This window comes from Lycorma delicatula, chromosome 10, assembly GCF_047948215.1.
Source record: "Lycorma delicatula isolate Av1 chromosome 10, ASM4794821v1, whole genome shotgun sequence".
NCBI classification, from domain to species: domain Eukaryota; kingdom Metazoa; phylum Arthropoda; class Insecta; order Hemiptera; family Fulgoridae; genus Lycorma; species Lycorma delicatula.
In genome coordinates this window covers 77,801,766-77,826,913 of record NC_134464.1, presented here as the reverse complement: position 1 = coordinate 77,826,913, position 25,148 = coordinate 77,801,766, and the positions used below count along the sequence as shown (strand labels likewise).

At 29.4% G+C, this 25,148-nt stretch overlaps 1 protein-coding gene across 2 annotated transcripts in view; it reads right to left on the bottom strand.

The window, feature by feature from the left end:
• vg (transcription factor vestigial) overlaps window positions 1-25,148 on the bottom strand; it is a 402,494-nt gene that overhangs the window by 89,080 nt on the left and 288,266 nt on the right. For both annotated transcript variants that reach the window (XM_075376853.1, XM_075376854.1), the window contains exon 5: window positions 17,686-17,873. In XM_075376853.1, coding sequence (XP_075232968.1) covers window positions 17,686-17,873 — 188 coding nt within the window. The remainder of the gene's footprint in view (window positions 1-17,685; window positions 17,874-25,148) is intronic.

Below are 25,148 nucleotides of genomic sequence, written 5' to 3'. Positions count from 1 at the left end.
CTAAAAAGAATTAACTAATGACAGAGGTAGATCACCTCATACATTAATACCGAAGTGAAGATTAAAAAACTTTGCCAACTTTATTGGCAATATTTCTATTATAGAAGTATACAGTCAACTCATACTGCACTACAGTGCATCATCTTTTAAGATAATTACAATGCCAGAAATACATTTCACGTTATCAAAACAGCTGTACTCTGTCTTTAAAAAAGCAGATTCAGGCTGTTGCCCGTTTTAATGGAAATTTCTTTTGTAACCTTTTTCCATTCTGTACTTCAAAAAAAAGCTGATATCAAAGTTGTAATACTTTCTTGGCATTGGTTATGTATTCTTACATAGTAGAAAAATAAGAATACATGAAAATAAAAAAATAAAAATGTATAGTTTTAAATTTTGATCCATTCCCCTCCCCGCCGCCAAAGTATTTTTTTTTGTCACTTGGACTACTATTATGTTTAGGAAGACTAAAAAAAAATCGTTTAAAAAATATACAATAGATAAAAAGATAGCTTTTTCAATTTTTGTGGTAAGAGGAATTTTAAGGCCAAATACTTTTAAAACTGTAATATAAGCATGGACGGATTAATATAAAGTGGGATTATGTTCACTAAATTTGAGAAAATAGATTCAAAAGAACTCTTTACACCCCTGGATATACTGAGCAAGAACTTTTACCAACATATTGTCCTATATACACGAGTTTCTGTACAAAATCTCAGCAAAATCGGTTTATCCAGCCAAAAGTTATTAAGCTTCAAACATGCCAACACACATACAGGGTATGAACGAACATTATCCCAACTTTTTTTTGTTTTTGGGGCCTCTGAGTCATGAAACATCGAGAACTCTAAAAATATCTCATATCCCATTTTTGACTGATGCTTTCCTTCCTGCTACATAGCTATGTTGCTAGGAAAGTAAAATGTTAAAATTTTTAGTTAACTGTAGATATCTACTCCTATCTTTATCTAGAAATAAATTAGTAGATTTTTTTTAACTTGTCATTCATTACACCGGTAGAAAACAACCGGTCAAATAACCAGTAGAAAATCATTTTAATTGAACTACATATGTATATATATATATATCAAATTTCCTACTTAAACGTACTTAAACATTTATTTTGTACACAACCTGTTAATACTAAATTATGGAATATTTAAATTCTGCTATTAAAAAAGAAGACAAATACGAGTTACTTTTACGTTTAATTTCCTGTAATTTTTACAAATTGACTTTAATTAAATTGAAAATCCCAATAATCAGATAATACAGAAAAGTATAAAGTTTGATATTACTTAAAACTCAAATTTTTCCATTGAGTGGTTGGTAAGATAAAACTCAATTAAAACAACTTGTGACTACTTTAATGAAATATTCGTAAAATAAATATGTTGTGTTTGTATATTAAAAACATTTTTTTTAAAGTAGTATAATTTTTGGATATTTATTTATTTTACAAATAAGAATTGAAATGATTAATTTGATTTTAATGGAACTTTTTGCATGTACTTGTCATCATATATTTTCTTAAATATTTTTACAACGTATTTTATTCCTTTATTAGTTAAAAAAATGTTTGTTTGTAGTTTTCTAACATCGAATCATTTTATCATAATTAACTAAAATTCATTGGCTTTTATCAGAAAGACAGCTTAAAGTTTAGTGCGGCTATATTATGTATCTTTTAGTCATATGCCTGTACACTGAATGAGATAAATTAGAATATTTTTTTACGATAAGTTTTAATCAGCCCGATTTTAACCTTTTAATATTAAATACGGATAAAAATCAACATATTGTGCATTTTAGATAGACATAACCATTGTTAACTGCATGGATCTCATTCCTATTAATAATAGTTATACTACTGTTCTAAGTAGTTGGTTTTACGGCCTCACGATGGAAACATGGCAACAAGTACGGCACGTCACGACTATGGGAAGGTCCGGTCCTTGTATAAATTTATACAGGATCTGGGTTGGATTGTATGCTAATCCGTTTTTAAGGACAACGGGAGCCCGATTGCTCTCCAACCATGTAAATTTAAACCAATATTTGTTTCGATTCCACCTGCCAGCAGATGAGCTGTGCGTCTATGGGGAGGTCCAGTCGAACGAACACATAATGTTTGACTGCCCAGCTCTTGGGAGTGCCAGAACTCAGGCCACCCTGGAACTTAGAGGTCAAAGGGAAAATTTGCCACTCACAAGCGGCGAGTCAGTGTGGCGAGAGCCTCATTATCGGACCGTGTGGGAGTTCCTTGATGCGGTTGTTTTGTTCAACCGACATCAGTAGTTTACCTAAGGGAAAAGACTCCTACCGCGCTGCTATAGGAAGCTAACCGAGAGATATGGCTGGCTACCAGCCAGATTAAGGCTCCAAGCGCTTTAATGGTGGACAGGTACTTGCTGGAATTCAGCAAGTACCTGCAAATTCAGCAAGTGGCAGCGAATTGCTGTCTTTGACGAAATAAATTAAATTATTTATAGTCATTTATATATTTTAGCAGTTGACAGGGTGCGCCTACCCATTTTAGTGATATATAACAAGTGGGCGATGAGACACGCAAGCAAGTGATGTATGGTACCAAGCTTATTCCGCTCACGCTTTTACGTTAGCTCTAGGAGCTAGTTAGGACACTGGTCGCTAAACTGTTTCGAGGCTCAGTAGCCGTTTGTGGCACAGACACTCGGTCTTATGCTTTAGGGCGACCGAATGGGGTGGTGGTTGGAGAAATGCCAAGCAAACCAAAACTAATGACTTTCTGTTCTGAGTAGATCTATAGTTCTAGTTGTCTATAGTAGATTTGTTTCTATAGAAAACTACCAACTCCCGTCGCGAATTTGCCCGCACTATATGCATATAGAACTTCAAAAACTAAAAATATTAGTTTTTTAGTAATTATTTCTGGGCTGTTGCTTTCAGAGTTATCACTTTTCGTAACTTAGCGGATAAAAATAAAATTTTTGGATAAAAGAAGTGTTTCCAAAATAATTTTTTTATGAAATCAGAAGGATATGGAAGTTTTTCAAAAAATACTTTGCTCCGTGCACAGCAAAGTTCAGGAGTTACATCGTTCCATTTTTTTGACCTTGTATGGTTACATATTTTAATCATATTATGTATTTGAATATCTTTCAGATTCTGATAGTCAATTTCAGAGTAATAATCAAGGACTGATTTGAAACCAATCATATTTCTTGAATTTACTCATTTCATAATATTAAATTATTTTGTGTTCTATAAAGCCAATTCGACGTGTGGTTATAGATTTCTTAATTCTAACAAACTTCCTTTAAAATTTTCATTTTGATATAAGTATCTGTTATCAAAATTATTTAAATATGGTTGGGCTTTGTAAGATCTTTCATTAAACCGTAATTGAAATGTTTTACAAAAATTCATTGTTCTTTCTAATCTAGCATATATCCATTGGTGGAAAAAACGCATTTTCGGACCTGTATTTTTGCTCCAAATGATCTCAATTGAAATAGGATGTTGTACTGTCTGAAAATTATTACGAAGTTGTTCAGAAACTACTTTGCCCTCAGCGCAGTAAAGTCCAGGAGTTTCATCATTCTATTTTATCATAGAAGTGGTTATATATTTTTATTATGATACTTAAATGAATATCTTTCAAATTCAGATAGACAATTTCAGGGTGATAATCAAAACGTGATTTGAGACCTAATTTCTCAAAGGTGAAACTTAATCTTGAGCCGAAGGTATACATTATTTTTCAAGTCTTTGAGAACGGTCTGGCGTAGATTCATGTTGTGTACGATCATAAATACTGGTAGACATAGAAGTTCGTATCTGTAACCTCGCCGTCTTAGGCTCTACAAAAATATTAATACAATTTAAAAGTCGAATTTATTTCGATTATTCTTATGGTTTTCCCAGATGGAACTTCTTAAGTTGGATATAAAAATCTACAGATTGCTATTTTGCTCGCGTGAGGATGGGTTCTGCCGGTTTGCTGCCAGATTAGACAATGACATTAAATTTATCAAAACACATAATAACTTTATGAAGAATTCGATATTGATATCGAAATTCAGTAGTTCTCAAACATTAAAGCTTTATTAAATATGTCGACGTTCCCTTTAATTTTACTATAAAACTATTTTTTTTTAACTTTTATTTATAGTCGCATCAACAATAAAAATCATTAGTGACTCATAAGTCTAATGTAACTATACCGGTAAATATAGTCTTGAACAAACTCAGGCCGACAATTTCTGAGACGTATGGTTAATTGATGCCCAACCATCAAAGAATATCGTGATCTACGATCTAGTATTTAAATTCAAATAAAAGCAATCTTTATTAGGATCTGAAGCTGAGAAATATCGATTTTGAAATCAATTGATTTACGGTTAAAACTAACAATTTTTTACGAAAATTACAATAATAATAACATATTGATCTTTTATAAACAACAACATTAAATTACGGGAAACACATAAATACTGTCTGAAGAAGTCGATATTGACATAGAAAATAACATTATATTTACTAAAAGAAGTTCTGTCCTAAGTTATTAATACTTTTTTTTTATTTATGATTTATGTAGTAGTGAGACTGGTAGAGTTTGTACTGTAATCAACATTCAAGGGTCATAAGTAATGTGCAGTTAAAATTTCGTCATGATTAGTTCAATAGTTTTCGCGGTTATCAGGAACAAACAAAAAAGACGTTATCTATATGTACTAGTTAGATGTATAATTTATACGTATCTTGTTAAATGATCTTCTATTTAAAATTGCTTAACTGATTATATTTGACGCGAAATCAAATCGTACCGTTTCGCTCTAAAGTTTCTTAATCGATCCTAAGTTTGACGTCATTAATAGATATTTATTTTGCCTACAATATACTTCCGTATAAAATATATTGTTTTGTTTATATTATATTTGTTTTTAAAAGTAAGAATAAGTTTCCAAAGAATTAAAAATTTAGCTGTCAAATTCTTTTTTTTAGTAGATAAGATAAATTGCAATTAATTTAGATTGATTTATAGTAAATTAAAAATTATAATATCCAAGAGACCTTTCGACTAATTTATTAAGAAATAAATAAATCCTTTAATTTTATTTTCTAGCAATCATTAATTGTTATGTAAATTATTTATGGATTAAATACAGTAATAATGTTTAATTGCCTATGTTTATCTTTACCATTGTAGTAATTATTTTCAACCTGTTTTATCTTATAGTTTAATTGATGGTTGGCTGTTTACTAGTCAGTGCAATACTACACTTCAAACATCAATAAAATACATGATTTTTTAAAATCATGTATTTTATTGACTCACTCATTTTAAATAATTAACAAAATGTGTAAAACGTTAACAGAAAATTATTTTGATGTTTGTTTGATATAAAAGATAATTTAATTTCTCTTTGTAAACAATAATATAATTATAATTGTTTTGATGACGTCAATGACCAGTTGTAATGAGTACAGTAGTGCGTTCTTTAAAAGGGTGAGGGAGAGTTTATTTTTATAGGTTGGTGGGAGGGTTGTTATCCTGTTCGTTCTAGGAAGACTGGTGGTGGCGACGTTCTTACATGTCACGCCATCACTAGTTCACTTTATGTATTGGTTGTTGCAGCCGTCGCGTGCTGCCCTCTATGGGCGCCAGTTGTCCCCCTTTCTATAATATTCAATATTTCTTTTATATTTATAATATTATCCTTTCACTTAATATATATTTTATCAATTTTCTTACAGGTAGAACGTTCAACTTTTCAACTGTTATACTTTTTTTAATCTTTTTATTGTATATTTATGAATTTTTAAAATATATTATAGAGACTGATTCAGGAGAATCAGTCTCTAACTGAATTAATTTAATAACTATTACTAAGTAATAAGAAAAAATTTCGTACAACATATATCCGAAATCGCTTTGTTATCAAGTTACGACTAGCGAAAAATTTCGTCCGATTTCAGTTCCCCGGGTAGAATGAAGTTATACTGAATTTTGAAAGAGTTATATAAGGGGTAAACTTATGTTTTTTAACGTGAAAAATTGTATAAAACAGGCCCTAGAATTGTATCTCCAATAGTTTTCATGATGCGTAACGTAAAACAGGTTTTTTTTTATGTGTTTTTGATAGTTTTTTGATGTGACAGGTTTTTTTTTAGGTTTGAAGTACAATAAATTTGTTAAATGACCAGTAAATGTGTAAATTGTATTATCAAAACTTAAAGAGAATTTAATTTTCAGGAAATTCATTTATTACATGAATTTCCTGAAGTTTATGAAAACAAAAATAAATCAATTTTTATTATAAAAAATAAAATAAGACATAAAAAATATAAGGTGGATACTACATAACTTCCTTGTACGCCTGTTAAATTACGTATACAATTTTTTTTTAAATGAAAAGTACATAAAATTTTATTTCCTTATAACGTCTGATATTTTTCATATATTTTTTTTCTTGTTATTATTGAATTATTGTTTATCGTAAAATATTTTTTACTATCGGAGGTTAATAATTAATTATTAATAAATCAATATATTTAAATTAGAAAAAAAAGTTAAAAAAAGGGAGATGAAGTAGGATTTGTACCGATGTGCATTCCCCTTGTAAGGTCCAAATATTTCATTAATTATAATTTTATTTGGCTATAACTCTGAAACCAAGGAAAATAAGTGTCACTTATGATAAATCGTTGAAAAGCTCTCAAAATCATTTTTTTTTCGATTTTGGGCCTTTTTGGATACTTCTGTTCCAGTCATTTGCAATAAAAAGGGGAGGTGCACAACTAGATGTTACAACAGTCCTAAATTCAACATTTCAAACATCCTACGGCTAACCATTTTCGAGTTATGCGAGATACATACGTCATGCCGAAACTTGTCAAAATGGATTCAGGGATGGTCAAAATGTATATTTCCGTTGAAATCTGTAAACCAAAATTTCTCGCGATGGACAGCACTTCCTTTACTTCGTACAAGGAAGTAAAAACGTTTTGAATTTGAAAAAATTAAAAACAGTTGTTTTTAGTACAATAAATTTAGAACTTCTAATATGAAAGGGTTATTATATTAATTCATGCCACACCAAATTTTGATCGAAAAACTGCAGCATATCGGTTTTCTTGAGTCTATCGATGTGAATTCCATGGGTGAATTTCCGACGAGGAAAAGAAAAAAATCAATAGTATTATTGCCGTGCATGAAATACAGTATAAATAGAGTTATTTACAATTTGTAAAATAACAAGAGAGTACAAGGAAGAATATAGCATGAAGAAAAGCAGTTCTAATTCAGAAAGTAATAAGGAAAAAGATGATAAGATATTACGATAATATAAAATTTGTTCTATATAAAACAAAATGCAGATTTAAATTAACATTTTAAGAGCGGAGTAGCGTCTATCATGGAAGAGAAATCTTAAAAATATTTTTATTATTATTTTGGCAGAAATTAAAAATGAAAGTTTCGATAAAATATTAAATGACATCGTTAAGAGAAATTAAATTTTAAAATAAATAAAAATGAAAAAAAAGTTAAATTTTTCAGGAAGAAGGATAATTAAGATGTAATCGTTAGGATAGTAGATTATAATATATAAAAAATAACAGAATTCGTCAATTAAGTAATAAAATTACAAAAAATGAAAAAAGATATATATGAAAAGCTGATAGACACAACCAAGGAAAACTTTCCTGCAAAATAAGTTTCAAATAATTTCGAATTAGAATGAAATTTTTAATAATATTTGTAAAGATTAATTATAATGAAACATTGGCATAAAAAAAAAATAAAATAAAAAAAAGGCTTTTGAAATGGGATACCTTAGAATATTGAGAGTTAGGTGATCTGATATATTTCGAAATAAAAATTTCATAAAACAATAGTGAAATAAGAATCTACAGAGCCATAATATATCCAGGTTTTATTAATTTTGTAATAGAGTTATGAGTTAATAACACAAAAATTATGATAATTTGAGAATAGAAAAGCATGAATAAAGATAATTAAGTATTTAAGTTATAGAAATATTTGTTAAATTTATAATATATTTGTACAGAATAGATAGGAATAGTGTGTAGTATAAAACCAGTCAAATGATTCATTAATTAACCCCTTCCCCACAAAAAATGGTTATGTTTTGAAGGAAAAATATTATAGTGGATATTTTTGAAGTAACTGATATGTTTTGTTCTATTATGTCGGTATGCTTTTTAAAAATAACTTTAAGGAGATAATATCTGTTGAAAGGATTTTCTTTTTAAAGCAATATGTCTTCACTTTTATTATTATTTTAGCTTGTTTATGTGTATGTATATTTCTCGCTTATGTAAAAGAAATATATTATTTTGAGGAAGATTGATCAGTGTTTAGACTGCTTGGAATTCTTTAAGGTTTTAAGTAAAACAAAAAAAAATTACAATAAAGGTATGTTAATACGCAGGTTTATTAAGTAACATAACCGGTATCAGTATCAATCGATTAGGTTATATATCGATACTAATCGATCCCCTTCTATTCATCTCACTGGAACTGGTCATTGTGATTATTGTGTTAGCAAGTAGCCGGATCGAGTGGGGGTTAAGGAATTCCAACGAAGACGGGTTACTAGTCGGCTCTGTCTTTCTGACAGAGAGCAGTTCTTGGTAGTGTCTGTTTTTGCCGCGGATGGCGCGGCGCCACTGTCGCTCGCCACATGATTCTTACATTTCCAGCTCTTATATTTATATATATATCTGTATATATATTTTTTTATATATATATTTGCTCTTTTTGCAACAACAATCAAACGACGAGATGCCGGCATCGGTCCTATCCTGGAATTCAGACCAAAATGAATGGCCGCTAATTTCGTCCCGACAATTGGCATTTTGTCGTATGATTGCATAAAATACCATCTACCTTGTTTTTTCCTCTGTAATTTATTTATTTCTTTTTTTATATTATATATGTGCTTTATTTTAAACACATGAAGTGTATTGACTTCCTAATAAATTACACTTATAGTCGTTATATATTTTAGTAATTAATTCGCTCAATAACTTTATGTAACATTTATTTTATATCTTTAAGTAATTATTTATATATATATATATATATATATATATATATATATATATATATATATATATATATTATTATTATTGTTTATTTTATTTTTTTTTATTATTATTATTATTACAAAATCAATGCTTTCCCGATTTAACGGCTGTGTTATATAAACATGAAATATTGTTCAAGATAAAGTAATTATTTTATCAATCAATCAAATTAGTTGTTTACTTAAAATTTAAATAATAGTGAATAGATAAAAACTGAATAAGAATCCCTATTATAATATATAAACGTGAAAGTTTGTGGCGATTTTGACCGTTAGAAACAGCGTCATGCGGGAACCAACCCACCGATTGCTTTAAAATTTTCAGGATACATTCGTGTCATCCTGGGGAAGGTTTTAAGCCATAAATCGAGGCTCTACCACCCTTGGAGGATTGAAGTTGTGAATTCTTCCTGTTGAAAGACAACCTCCTGCCGTTTTTGATTTTGTTCTTCGACGTAAAAATAATAGTCTGTGAATATATATATTTGATTTTCAGCTCTCTATCTTGATCCCTTTCCAAGATATAGGATATTCTAGGATAATGGAAAGGGGTTCCAAAAGGGATATGTTCGTCTACAGCAGGAGCGTATCAGTGCTTAAAAATAATTATATTTATACAAAAATACACACCACTTAAAATATTGAAAATAAAATATATATATATAAAATAAAAAACTAAAGGTAGAATTTTAAACTCAAAATGTAAAATAAAAAAACAATCCTTCTCAAATCATGAAAAAATAAAAAAACATATAAAACAAAGAATAAATAAAACAAAAAAAGAAAACTTTAATATAACTACTATAGAAAAAAATTAATATAAGAAATGGTAAGAACGAGGGAAAGTTTGGAGAAAAGACAGCTTTTCAGGCTTTAATTGTTATTTATTACTTTTATTCTCACAACCGTTAAGTTAACGAACACAGTGGTGATTCAGAGGATGGAACCTCCTGGATAGATGGGAAGGGCGAGCGAAATGAGTCCTGTCGGCTAGGTAGTATATATATATATATATATATATATATTTTAAAAAGCTGTTTGTTAAATTTTTTATATGTTAAATCTAAAATCCGTTATTGATAACGGTGATCTGACATAGTAATAAGTGTTTCTATATGTTTTATTAGAAACATTTATTTTTATAGAAATGCAATTTTTAAATATAAATAATTAGATAAACCTGATTTTTTTGTATCCGTTTTTTAAGTGTACTTAAATATTAATTAATGTACCCAAGTATTATTTAATTGAAGCTATCAAAACTGTTAATTTATTTATATTGTTCAGAGTTTTTTAAATATTTTTTCCTATAATAATTGTTCTACTTCTTTTTTACATAATTATTTCCTTTATATTTATTAGTATTAATAATAATAATAATTAATATTCTCCTATAAATTCATTAACTCTGTATCTTTTAATTCAGTTTAAGTTTTCCTTGAACCATTCAGGCAAATACTGGGGAAATTCCTTGTTTATCCGTGTAGTAGAACACTTAACTATTCTTTAAATAATTTATAATTATGCTTTGATCTGAATAAAGTATTTATTTATTTCCTTCACTGAAGATGTAGAGCGTAAGTAATTTATTTTTTTATAAAATAAATAAAAATAATCTCCCAAATTATTGTCATTTAAGGCAATTTTACACGACTTTCAAAAAGGAGTGTAATGTATTAAGGGTAACTATTTATGTTTGTTCTACCGTAGCAGCTCAACGGCTAAACCGATTTAGATTTATGACCGCCACGTTGGAATCCTTATGTTACCAGGAGTGTCATAGGCTTATATATATGTTTAAAAGATCATATGATTTTTGACGGGCAGTATGTTCGATCATGTAAGAGATGTAAAAGATTTGAAAATAAATTTAAAAAGTTTGAAAATAAAATATACTATATACAAATAACACATACAAAATTGTCACCCGCACGTTCTTTAATTATCCTATATTAAAGAGCAATGTTTTCTTTGGTAGTCGTGTTTTTTAATTTTTAATACGTACCTCGTGTTAATTATGTTTAAACATACATTATAAATTCAGAGAATAAAGTTCAAATGCAATGTGGAAAGTTTAGCAGTATCATTGTCTTTTTTAGATTATTTTTTACTTACCTTTTGTAGAAAAGGACGGTGTCATTTTCGATCGCATGGTGTGAGTTGGGCCACAAAAATTAAATTTAGTGGCTCAAAATTTTTCACAACTACTGAATTTTTCACGAACTTTAAAAACGGAATCCACAAACACAAAAGTGAAAACGAAATTTACAGAAACATAGATAAAATCTACAAGACAATAAGAAAAAGGTTACAATTTTACGGCCACTTTTACAGAATGGAACCACAAACATCTACGAAAAAAAAAAGGTCTTTGATAGATTTAAAGCAGCAAAAACTAAACTCGCATGGTTCTCCAGAAGTCGATAAAGACATTAAAAAATTAAACATAAACTTATACTAAAAAAATTATAAAATAAACAGTAGACTCCCAAAGAAAGCCAAAAGACTGAAGAAAGAAAACTAGAAAAAAGTAACATAATGAGAGAATAAACAAAAAGAATAATGCTGTTTGACTTTGTGTGCGTGGTTCCTAGAGGCCTAATCGAAAAAAAAGGTCAGAGAAGTTAAAATATTGAATTTATAGGAAGCTATTTTGTTATATATGAATAATGATTAATTATTCATATTTATCCGATCAACCAATGTACAGAATAATAACATAAAATAAAATAGAATGACAACTACCTTATTCCAAAATTCAAGCAGAAGCGCTTTTGCAAGTCCCTCGCATCATCAGTTGCTCTATATAATGTTTTAAATCATTCGTACCAAATTACACATTAAATTGAAATTAAAAATCCCATACTATACATAAGATATAAAATTTAGAATTGTTAAAAGATTCTTTACCAAATTAAAATGAAAACAGAAATTAAAACTAAATATGATAAAATTCAACAATTTAAAAAAAATTAAAATTAAAAATTGCATATATATTAAAAAAAAATATGAAGTCATTTAATAAAATAAAATTAAAAAGTTAAAATAATGCAATTAAAGTCATAATATATGCAATTTTTAATTTTAATTTTTAAAAGATTTTTTTTGAATTTAAACATTTTTAGTTTTAAGTTCTGTTTTGATTTTAATTTGATAAAGGATCTTTTAACAAGTTTAAATTTTAAATCTTATGTACAGTATAGAATTTTTAATTTCAATTTAATATGTAATTTGGTAAGAATGATTTGAAAAATATATAGAGCAACTGATAATGCGAGGGACTCGCGAAAGCGCTCGTGATTGAATTATGGAATAAAGTAGGTGTCATTCTATTTTATTTTATTGTTATGTACTTAGGGTGATCGGATTAATATAATTTGTATAGTGCAGACGAATATGATTTTCGAAAGGATAGAAAAAAAAAATATATATATATATAATTATAAGTAGGAGAAAATATAATTTAATTGAGCAAATATCACCTTTTTTTGATTTTTCAAACTCATGGTGGCCTTGAAATGTAGATAAATGTGAAAAAATAGGAGTAAATTTGATACATGAACACCTGAACTCATATGTGTAAAAATACATTTATGTTAGTTATTCAATTTGAAGATTTTTAGTCTAGCAATTCTATTCTAGGATTGCTAGACTAAAAATCTTCAAACGTGATATAGTGATTTCTATGTAGGAACTATTGATGCTATTAAAATTTGGAGTTGAAGTTTCAAATGACTGAGTGGGCTGGGGTGACGTCTTAGGTCAATTGAAATATGGAAAGTTCATCAGCGTCATTGTCTTTTTTTCTTATTTGTTTTTTATCAACTTTTTGAAGAAAAGGACAGTATTCGATCGCATGATGAGAGTTGGGGCACAAAAGTTAAATTTTGTGGCTCGAAATTTTCCAAAACTACTATATCAATTTATTTTAAATTTATATGTGTTGTAGTATTGAACCTGAAGTTGTGCATGTGAAAATTTGATTAAGTTTGGTTGAATCGTTCTTGAGTTCTGATCAATTTAATGTCGAAAAAATCTGGGCGGGGAAAGCTAAAAGCGTGATTGGTTATAATACTTAAAACATCAAGCGAACCACGATTTTTATTTCATTAAATTACGGTTATAATAATTTAATTCTGTTACAAAAAAAAAAAATATATTTTAATATTAAAAAATAAAATTATTCCACTTTTAGTTTTCTCATTTTTTGTAAAATTTTAGATTACAATGACTATATCTTTTCAAAAAATATAAAATAAAAGTCTGTATTCTTTTCTTTTTATTTTTGATAAATATGCATTTATAAATTTTTATTAGTTTGATATTATTGGACTTAACAACTCCATTCAAATACCGGAAAGTTTAAACATCTCAGCCAGCTTTGTAAATGGGTAAATGCTTATATCAAAATGATACAACTGTACCTTAATATTTTACTATGGAAATAAAAATAGACTTTATCTTATTTTTCTTTGATGCTAAACGACCAGTTGCTATAGCAACAGTTAAAACAACAACAACAACATTTCCTGTAAACTCTATAACCGCTTCTTAATGTAGAGGCCTACCTTACTTCTTTTTTTTAATGCAACTTGTGTTTTCAGGTATATTATTTCTTAGAACTATTAATCGAACATTTCATTTCAAAAAAAAAAAAAAAAAAAAACAAATAAATAAATAAAAATAAAGTACTCTTACTTCCTTATACGGAATAAACCTTTTTATTTCTTAAGAAAATTAAATTAAAAAAAAAATCTTTCGTAGTTCTACGCAAGAAGATCGACTTTTCATTAATTTAATTTGGTTTTAATTTTTTTTTTCTTTTTTTAATTTAATTTAATATTGCTAACAATAGATACCACCGGTAAAGAAACATCAACGTTCCACCTTGGATATCATAACAAACCACGCTTCTAACTTAACTCGCTCAAATATTTTCGAAATTAAATAGAACGTAACTCAAGAACGACTTGACCAATCTTCATAAAACTTTCAAGTGCACAACTCCAAATACACTAATACAATATATATAAATTTCATTAAGATTGATTTAATAGTTTTGGAAATGTTTGAGCCACAAAATTTTATACAAAGGCCTATAAATATATAAGGAAGCTCTAATGTAAGTGAATGGTATTCGCGTACTCCTCATACCTCAAAACGCAAAGTAAACTCATTTTCACCTCCTATAATAACCATGCGACCGAAAGTAATACATTACTTTTCTTAGAAAAGTCGGTAAAAAATCGTAATAGAAGTTAGTTTTGTTACTCGTATTATACTTAACTTCTGATTAATTAAATAAACGGTTTAATCCACTTCAAATTAATATAATTCTATTTTTATGTTTTTTATTTTTATATTTAAATGGATATTTTTTATTTTTATATTTATATTATTTTTATTTAAATGGATATATTATTTTAAATTCATATTTAAAATAAAATTTAGCTGAATTTTTTTAGTCTTACGCGTTGATCTACAAGCTTCCGGATACGAAACTTTCAGATGGGATATAGTCAGGAGGAGGTTCAGGTTGAAGCGGCTTACGCCAGAGGATACCATCGCCTGTATACTCCGTGGGAAGATTGAGTGAGAATCGGTGGGCAGGATGGTTGCCAGTATATTAAAAACAAAGGAGAAAGAAAGCAGGGATTGGGGTGAAAACCGCTAGCCAGCAGTATTCACGGCGGACGTCTCAGGAATAAAAGAAGCGGGCGTAGAATATAGTGTAAAATTGTGTCATAGTCATGATTAGCCATAAGGATTATTCGTAGATTTTGTATATTTCGTAATTTTAATTTGCCAGAGGCCTCGGATGCATTCTTATAGGCGCTGGAAGCAGGCTCCATAACAGGGGTACATTTAGTTAATGAAATTATGGAAAATTGTCATTGTTAATTAAGTATTAATTGAATTTCGTTGTAAAAGTGTAATATAATTGTGGATTTTGTATAAATGTGTGATGTTAAACTGTCAAGAGACCTTGGATACCTCTTGCGGCGCTGGGTGCAGCCCCAAAAATAGGGGTAAGGTTAGTTAATTTTGCAGCAAGAATAAAATATAATTAGTGAATTTTGTAAAACAAGTAATATTCAAATACCAAAGGTCTAGGATGCCTCTTGTGGGTGCAGGACCCAACCCCTGTAATAGGAGTAAAGTTGTTAATAGCTCACGGTGTACAGATGTTTAAGGCCTGGAGCGCTTTCTCACCTCAACAAAGAGCTCAAGGAGCAATACTAAGAAGAGGGTGTAAAATTAAAATTGTCATTGTTAGTCTTAAGAATTCAATCACATATATGTGGATCTTGTTTGTATCGTGGAAAATTAAATAGTATTGTTGTCTTAAGTGTTTAGTTGTATTCTGTTGTAAATGTATAATATTCTGTATTTTCGTGTATATTGTGTGTTATAAATTCGCCAGTGGACCCAAACGCCTTCCAGCAGGTGCTGGGCGCAACCCTCGCAGTACCTCCTATTGCGAACAGGAGGACAGGTGCTTAACGAGTTGGGGCGCTAGCTTGCTTTGTCAGCAACAGCAAGGAGCAATAAATGAAGTGTTAACGTTAATGTAAAAAAAATATATATACAAGGCGCAAAAAATACTGACGCCTAGGGTCGAAGCGTAGCTACGTGTAGGGCCAGGGAGGTAGCCCTTCTGCTGAGGATGTCTTGGCATAACCACACGCAAGAAAGGCTGGGTCAGGGCGCTTCCGATGATGCATTAAGGACCCTCATGATATGAGGGATGAGCGCGCGGTGGGAGACGGGTGTGTTCAACGCATGCCCGGATCCCGGTTAGGTTAGGGCCAGGAAGGGTAGCTCTCCTGGGGAGGTACATCTCGGCCATCCAGAAGAGGAGGTCGGGATGCTCTTACGATCCAGGAGAGGTCCCAAAGGGCGGTTCCCGTGCGGAACTTAGACACTGAGTGGGCAGTCTACTGCTACGATACTCGGGAGCAGCTGATGTAGCGCCTTACGGCGGATGCCTGTTGATCCTGGGATGTTTAATAAAGAACAAAAAATAAAAAATATATAAAAATTAATTAAGAAGGGTACGAAACTTCATCAGGCGTAGATTTATCATATTTAAAAACATGCCAGCTCTGAACAAGATTTTAATCGATTATTAACAACTATGATTTTTTAAATTTTAAATAATTTATTTTTTGTATAGAATTTGGTTTAATTAACCTGTAATTATTAAATAGTTACAATTAATAAAAAAAAAACTCATCCTGATTAGTAAGCTAAAAATAAGTTCTTGGAGCAATAATAAATGGGGATAAATTTATGGTTGTGTATGATATTTAATGTGTAAAAATCTGATGAAATATGTTTTGTTTTTAATTAAAATTCATATTTAAGAAATTTGAATTTATTTTTGATTCATTATATGTACGTATATACATCAATTTTAATTTTCTTGGCATCATAGTTCTAAAGCTACCCTGCAAGAAGGAAGTATTATACGTCAAAAAATGGGGTATGGGATATTTTTTTTAATTTCTCGACGTTTCATGATCCAGGAACCCTGAAAAGTAAATAAAAAAGGGGTAATATTCGTATATATTATATACGTGTATTAGGGTGTTTTAAGCTTAATAACGTTTGGCTGAATAAACCGATATTGATGGAATTTTGCACAGAGACTCAAGTATATGAGACAATTCGTTTGTAAAATTTTGGGGTCAATATCTCCAGACAATTCGTTGGTAAAATTTTGGGGTCAATATCTCCAGGGGAGCAGATAGTTTTGGGTCAAGTTTCTCAAAATTTACAAAACGTAACTCCACTTTATATTAAGCTCAGTACGTGCGCGCTTGCTTATCTTACCATTTTATTATTTATATAAATATTTCCCCAAAATTCCACCTCCACGACTCCAACCTCCACGAGGTTGGATCAAAGTTCAAAAATGTCGATTTTTTTAAAATTTAGCAGAATGTTTTTGGTTTTATTAACTTTTAATGTTGTAATAAACTCTTAATAACGACGATATTACAATAAAATTTCATTATAGTTCAACACCTCTCCCGTAAAAAAGAAATCATAAGTAACCTTTTTCATGTATAATTATTTTTTCATTATATTACAATAAATAACCAATGTCAGGGAAACATTACAAGTTTGCTGTCAGCACTTTTCATAATTCCCAACAAATTTTGTTAGAAAGTTTTATTTGTTTATTCTTAATTTAACAAAATGAATTTGCTGTAAATCAAAATAAAGTGTGTTTCTCAATTCAAATTTTTTGTACTTTATTAATTTTTTTGGGAAAAATTCTGGGACTTAAAGGTTTTGTAGTGGAATATCTTATAAAACCATTAATTTCTCCACAGATTTTTCTCTTTAACTTTTTTTTAGAAAGCAGGGCGAAAATTTTCGTCAATTATTATAAAAACGAAGTTTTTTCAGTTATATTCATGTAAAAATTTTCTGTTGGTTTTGATATGTAAAATCCATTCCTATAAATAAATATGTTCACTTTCCTTGAATACGACATCTTTTATTGACCTAATTTTAATACGTGGACGATAGATATTCGATAAAAATTGTTAAAATTAATTTGACTTAGATTACTCACCAGGCATTGTCGGGTATGATGCGTATGACGATCCTGGATCTAACGCGTGCTGTTGAGGACGATTCCAGTCCGGTGGTGGTTTTGCATGGTGATATTGGTGAGGGAGTCGTCCTGGTGGTGGCAGTAGTAAACTTCCGTACTGGGCAGCCATATTGTGATGGTGATGATGATGGTACTCGTGCACTGCTCTGTAATAACATAAATAATTGTAAAGTTTAGTAAATAAAATATCAAACTTTTTTTTATTTAAATTTTTTTTAAATTTATTTATAGGCTGGTTTTACATGTTTATTAAAGTTTAACTTATTTATGTGCCAAAGTATTTAGTGTTAAAATATATTTTATTTTTATTGCGAGATATGACTGGAATTTTTTAAAATATCGCAAAACGAGTTGATTAAGTTTTCAACCATTTTAATAAATCATAAAATTCAATTTTTCCTTCACTAAAAGAATAAAAAATTATTACTGGATCTATTTATTTTCAGTTTTACTTATTTATTTTCTATCAAATGAGAAATAATAATAAATTTTATTTACTGATTTGCTAATAATTATTAAACATATGATAAAAACCTTAATAAAAATTGTCGCTGGTAAATATATTTTGGATTATTTGAACAAAAATTAATTGGATACAAATTTCCCTTCACATGTATTATTATGCTTATTTTAGGAAAAAAATCACAGAAAAAATCCATTTGATAAATTGGAACGGTAAAAATTTGAATAATATATAAAAACTCCTGATTCTTAAGTGTAGGATTAATCAATAACTATAAGTCAAGAAGTAAAAAAAATTCCCTTACCTGATAACGTCTCTCATTTAATGAAAAATAACTTCAGAAATACATTTTAAAGAAAAAAAAATTCGACTTTATATTGGCGTAAAATTAAAAGCAAGTGATAAATATATTAAACAAAAAAAAACGGACTACCAAAAAAAAAAATTTGTTCTTTAATGTAGGATAATACGTAGAATAATTAAAGAGGGTGCGGGTGAAACATTTGTATATAGTTTATCGTACACGTTTTTTTAAAAGTTTTTAATCGCTCGTTTCGCGAGTAGATTAACTTTAACTCTTTTCTAACTCTAACTTTTTTCCAACTATTCTCCATCCGGCGAGCTTTTTTTCAGTTTCCACGATAAATTATTATTTCACAAAACAAGTAATTTTTTTTATTTAGAAATACTAAATGTTCCAGAACTCGAACGCAGAACTTCGTATAAACACTTTTGGGGATAACTCGGTAGCGGATAGCTGCAAGTATGAGTTCGCCATCTAAACGTCGAAATCGGAACTCTCCGGGCATGTTTTTGAAATTAGCATTTGATTTCAGATGGGCGCATTCTGAGTGCGTTATGCTTGCGGGTGACAAATTATTAAACAGCCTTTTATAATTTATTAATTTACTAAATTTTGTGTATAACATTTGCACCGATCATGTTTATATTATCGAACATACTGCCCATCAAAAAATGATATGATTTTTTCTTAAATGTTGTTAAACAATAAATAATAACAGTAATAAATAAGAAGAAGCAGCACCAACAATTTAGGGCAAGAATAAAGAACATGCTTATATGATCGAGTCAAAAAATCATGTGATTTTTAAATATTTATATCCTACCCTACTAAAAAACGTTTGTATGTGTGTCTGTGTATGTGTTCGTCCCTCTTAACTTAACACCGGAATGAACCGATCACTAGCGGAAAATCCCGATTCGTTAGTATCAAATTCTAGAGTTACATTTCTAATTTAACTTTCGTTATATCAATTTTCATTATTCAAAAAAAAAAATTTTTATACGAGGTAATCAATTACGGACACCTAATAATCCGATTCCGAGACACCGCCCGCTAGGGCAACCCGCCCAGAGGACCTAGCTGCGGACGCCTCTGCAGCATTCCCGGTAACGTAAGGATTCCTACACGGGTCATACATCTAAATCGGTTCAGCCGTTGAGTTGCTACATGGAAAAAACATACATATATACACCTTAAATACATTACAGTCCTTTTTTGGCATAGTGTAATATTATTAATTCTTAATTTAGCGCCGTTTAAAAACACCTAATTTAAAAACCATTTTTACAGATTTGAGATTTTAATTAAAAATATTATTAGGCCTACATATCATGCTACTTAGTTGAAAAAATCTACAATTTCTTATTCTTATTTAAAATACGAAAATATGCATACGGAGAAACAATATAAAAATAACTAACTATCGAGCGTAAGTTAAACCACTATAGAATGCCAGAATATGTATTAATTTCTACTGTTTGAATTATATCGGATTGTATATCGTTATACCACATTAATTTAGTACTAAGAAACGACTAAAAATTATCTTAAAATTATAATACACTAAATGCTGAAAAACCGGTTTCTAAATTAATTACTTACGCTCTAACACCAGACGGGCATTTATATGGTTAAATAATCATCATCAGTGAACACTGATGAATTGGTATGTAAAAAAAAATTAATCAAATGATATAAAATATATAATTAATTTAAAATAAACACTAAAAGATTTGTACTTCTAATAATGTTTAAAAAAGACGACTATTTTCGAGAAAAAAAATCGTTAGAAAATCGTTTTAGACTACTGCAATAGAAAGCATAAAATTAACTTGAATCTTAGTTGTAATTTTCAATAGTTTAGACTGTTTTTAACGAAGATGACAGTTAGAAGTTTAAGTCGTTTAAACTTTTTTTAAGGTAACTTTAAACTTTTGATTTACATTACCTTAGTTAAAACTTTTTTAGTTAACTTCTTCTTCTTCTTTCATGGTACAGTCTAATTGCCTGTTCCGGTTTCAAGGAATATATCCTATTCGCAATTTTGAATCACAACTTGTTCTTGGTCCCCCAAGATCTCTTTGTTCCGCTGGTTTATATTCCCATATCTCCTTAGTATTCTTCCATTCGGCATTTTTTCTAAATGCACCAACCATCTTTCCTTATTATTTAATACCCTGCTTTATAATTTAAAAATACTTAATTCCTTCCTGATATCTTCATTCAAGATTTTATCTAGTCTTGAACACTCCTACACCGTTCTCAGAAAATTCATTTCCCACATTTGAATTTTGTTTAAATACCTTCTACTAGGAACCCACGTCTCCGAACCATAGAATAAAGAGGTACAGCCATCGTTTTATAAAATTTTAATCGGGTCTGTTTCCCTGTTTTGTTAGTTAGCGTTGTCGGATTGTTCCACAAATTGACTGTAACTTTCTCAATTCTGATCATTATCTTGATCAGAGTCATAACTTATGTCACATCCATTATAACAGAATTGAGAAACCTGTTCTATTATCTTATTATTTAGAACTATTTTGGAATGACCTGGATATTTTCTCAGAAAGCCATAGTTTTTATCTTATGTATTGAGAGCTTCATACTACACTCCGAACAACCCTTTTACAGTTTTTAAGCAGACCTCTGAAGTTTGTACCATTCTTGGTGAATTACAATTTTTTTTTTCTTTAACTTCCTGGACCACCGTTAGGCATTGCTTCAGAGGAAGAGATGAATGATTTGTTGCGCGTGAAAAATGCCATGCCTGACCGTGATTTGAACCCGGGACCTCCGGATGAAAGGCCGAGACGCTACCATTCGCGCCACGGAGGCCGGCGAATTACAATTTGATCGTCAGCAAATAGTATTGTATTTTAAAATATACCATCAGCCTCAGTCCTCCACTAACCATCAATTTTCACCTCCTTACAGTATCATCAATATATATATTAAAAGGTGTAGGAGATAAACTACAGCCTTGGTGTACTCCCTGATTAATATAAATTTCTTCAGACTTTTCCCTTATCCAACAATATTCTTGTGTTGCAATATATACGTTCAACAACTTCTATTTAACTTTTAGTACATATTTGTTTTATTATTATGTCAAAACACTGTACTCGCAACATATTTTTACTCTCAAAAAACAAAAATAATTGTTCAGTTTTTTGTTTAAATTTTTACTAGTAAATAATAAAAGTGAGGTTTTTTCATAGACTTTATTACATGAACTTTCTCATTATTAAATCCTCTACAAATTTTAATAATAAAATTTACGGTTTTATTAGTCACTTTACAAAGCAATTAGTTATAAAAAAGTTATTGCATTTTAAATCTAAAAAGCGTGTTTTTCATCATCGAATTTTCCTATTTATGTTGGATATCGTGAAAAATAGGGTGATACAGTTATAGGAGCTGTTTTATTCTATTTTTCAGATCAAAAAGCATAAATTTACCCCTTTTATAACGCCCTAAAAATTTCAGTATGACCTTATTTCACCTGGTAAACTGAAATCCGGTAAAAATTTTCGATAACTCGATAACGAAGCGTTTTCGTTTTTATGAACTTTTATCCTTATTTCAAGCTCTCTCACTTTCTTTTTCTGTTTAGCCTCCAGAACCACCATAAGGGTAGAGGATGAATGAGGATGATATGTATGAATGTAAATGAAGAGTAGCCTTGTACAATCTCAGTTCGACCATTCCTTAGACGTTTGGTTAATTGAAACCCAACCACCAAATACAACCGGTATTCACGATCTAATATTCAAATCCGTTTACTAGGATTTGAACCTTAGAACTCTCGACTTCGAGATCAACTGATTTGCGATGTCGATTTAACCACTAGGCCAGCCCGGTTATTTTAAACTCTAGAATCAGTTTCAAAATTATTTCCCTTTCCTTCTGAATAACTCTATATTATTTTTTATTTTTTACTAATTCTTCTGTATCTACTGATTATTGTAGTTTTAAAATTTAAATGGATATGAAGTTATAGATTGATTTTTTTTTCTTTGAAAAAGATTTTAAAATTTTCTTGTTTACTTTCAGTAAACTTTACAATAAATATTTCTTTGTTTTTAAATTGAATTTTTCATTTAAAAAATTTTTTATTTGAGATATCTTGAAAAATTTACTTGCACCTTTGTAGATTATAAAAAGTAAAAAAATACAAAATATTGGTCTTGAGAACCCTTTTTTCTTACCCAATCATGTTGACTTAATAAAAGAAATAATTGTGACTTAGAAACGTTTACAAAAATAAAACTTTTTGGTATGAGGGAAACTTATTATTTTTTTCTTTACGAAATTTTTTTTACTGATGAAGTACGAGTAATATTATTTATCTTACCATGAGGAAAGATTTTATAATTCCACCTTCAATATATAACCCTTCCAATATATCTTTCTCTCTCCTTATTTATTTTTTATTTTTTTTCAAAAGTTTATAACTTTTTTAAATCTAACTCTATTAGACAATTAGATCAAATTTCCTAATTGTGGATAAAGCCAAACAAAAGTTAAAATTCTTGCAAGTTTAAAACTTTTTTTATTCATCACTTATAGAAGTACTACTTTGAACTCAAGGGAGAAGGATTACCAAAGTCGATAAATAAGAAAAAAATATTTGACAGTTAAGGAATACTTCCTTTTATAAAAGAGTCGAAGAAGCAGAAACTACTGTTAAACTTTCGTTTTGAGCTCCACCCTTTAAAAGGCAATAAAATGACGTAGGGTTGGGTGATCTATTTCATTTAAACTGACAATAAGTAAGGGGTTGATGTGGTTTTCGTCACGCCCTACTGAATTTTCACTGTCCTATTGGTGAAATAATAACAGTTGCGTGGGTTAAGGGGTGTTTTTACAATGGTTTACAATATTCGAACTCGTTTAAGAAGGGTTTGAACGTATGGTCTTTTAAATTATTATTAAACATTCGTTTCTTTAGATTATTAAATTATTGAAACTAAATTGAAATTCTGTGTATCTATAAGCATGCCTACTTATTTTCTAAATCTTATACCGTAAAACTAAATAATATTTCGAACAAACAAAAAATAAAAATTGACAATAATAATTTCAAATAACAATATAATATTGAAATTGTCAGGGTAAAAAAACTCTCAAATATGATGATTTAAATATCTTATCCTAACTTTTCCTCTTACTGATTATATTTCTATAAGTTTCTTTTTTTCCCATGGAGAAACTTTCAGGTCCTGTTCTACTGGTGAAAATAATGAAAAAATTTGAGATATAGATAGGTCTGGAAACGTTTTGTTTACGAGTTACACTTAGTGAAAGATTTTGCCTGGAATTCACTTATTCTAATAAAAAGAACATCTACTGTAATTTTTGGAACCAAAATTAAGGAATAAAATTGGTGATTTCTTATGTAATTTTAGCTGGAAAATAAGATAAAACAGATCCCAGAACTGTAACTCTTCTTTTTCTCGTTTAACCTCCGGGAATTACCGTTCAGATATTACTTCAGAGGATGAATGAGGATGATATACATAAGTGTAAATGAAGTGTAGTCTTGTACAGTGTCAGTTCGACCATTCTTGAGATGTATGGTTAATTAAAACCCAACCACCAAAGAACACCGATATCCACGACTAGTATTCAAATCGCGTTCACCACTAGACCTACGCGGTGACTAAGAACTGTAACTCTAGTAGTTTTTAAGATATTCGACGTAATACACGAAATTTGGTGTCGAAAAACAAAGTATTTTTTAGATTTGTAGTACGACAGCTTTGTTAAATGACTAATAAATGCGAAATATTTAGTAACAAAACTTGTATAGAATCTTATTCTGAGAAAATTAACCTAAATACATCCAATAAAAAATAAATAACTTTCAATAATCAGTTTTTTATTGAAAACAAAACGTTTCCAGATCTATATTTATATGAACGTTTTTCATTATTTTCACCAGTAGAATGTGTCCTGAAAGTTGCTCCGTTTTTTCGTGAGACACTGTGTGAAGAACCGATAAAATTTATTCTCTAAAATTCGATGTAACCTATATGTCTAATCCGTTATTTTCTACCAAATATACAAATATGGTGTTGTAGTAATGTTTTCAAATTTCAAAATTGCGACCATTTGAGTTTTTAGATCGCTATTATCTTTTAGTTCAGACAAATGATATTTCTGTAAAATAACATCAGAATACATTTGTATTCTAAAAAAAAATTGACAACTAGCTCTTTAAAATATGATTTCAAAATTTCAAATTTTGAAATCTGAAATTTTGAATTCTGCCGAATAGCAAGATTCGGCAGAAATTATAGTATCCGATTTCAAAAAAAAATTAAGAGAATAATTTATTTTAGACATTAATTAGGTTTTAGTTTTTTATTAAATTTAATATAGGTTTAGTTTTTAGCAGTATTTTTTCGGCTTTCTTTAAGAGTAATGATGTCCTTCATACACTAATCCCTGTTGTCAACTAATCCCGTATGTGCTACTACATTTAATATCTATTGAATTTCAATGCGTTCGGCATGTTGTTATGTAATAGTGTATTTGGGTCAGTGAAGAAACTAATGGTAAACCAGTTCATTTCTAATTCTTATTATTAAACTTGGCATAGTACGTTTCTTATTCTAAGAAATGGCTGTGTCTTAAGTAACACAGCCAGTT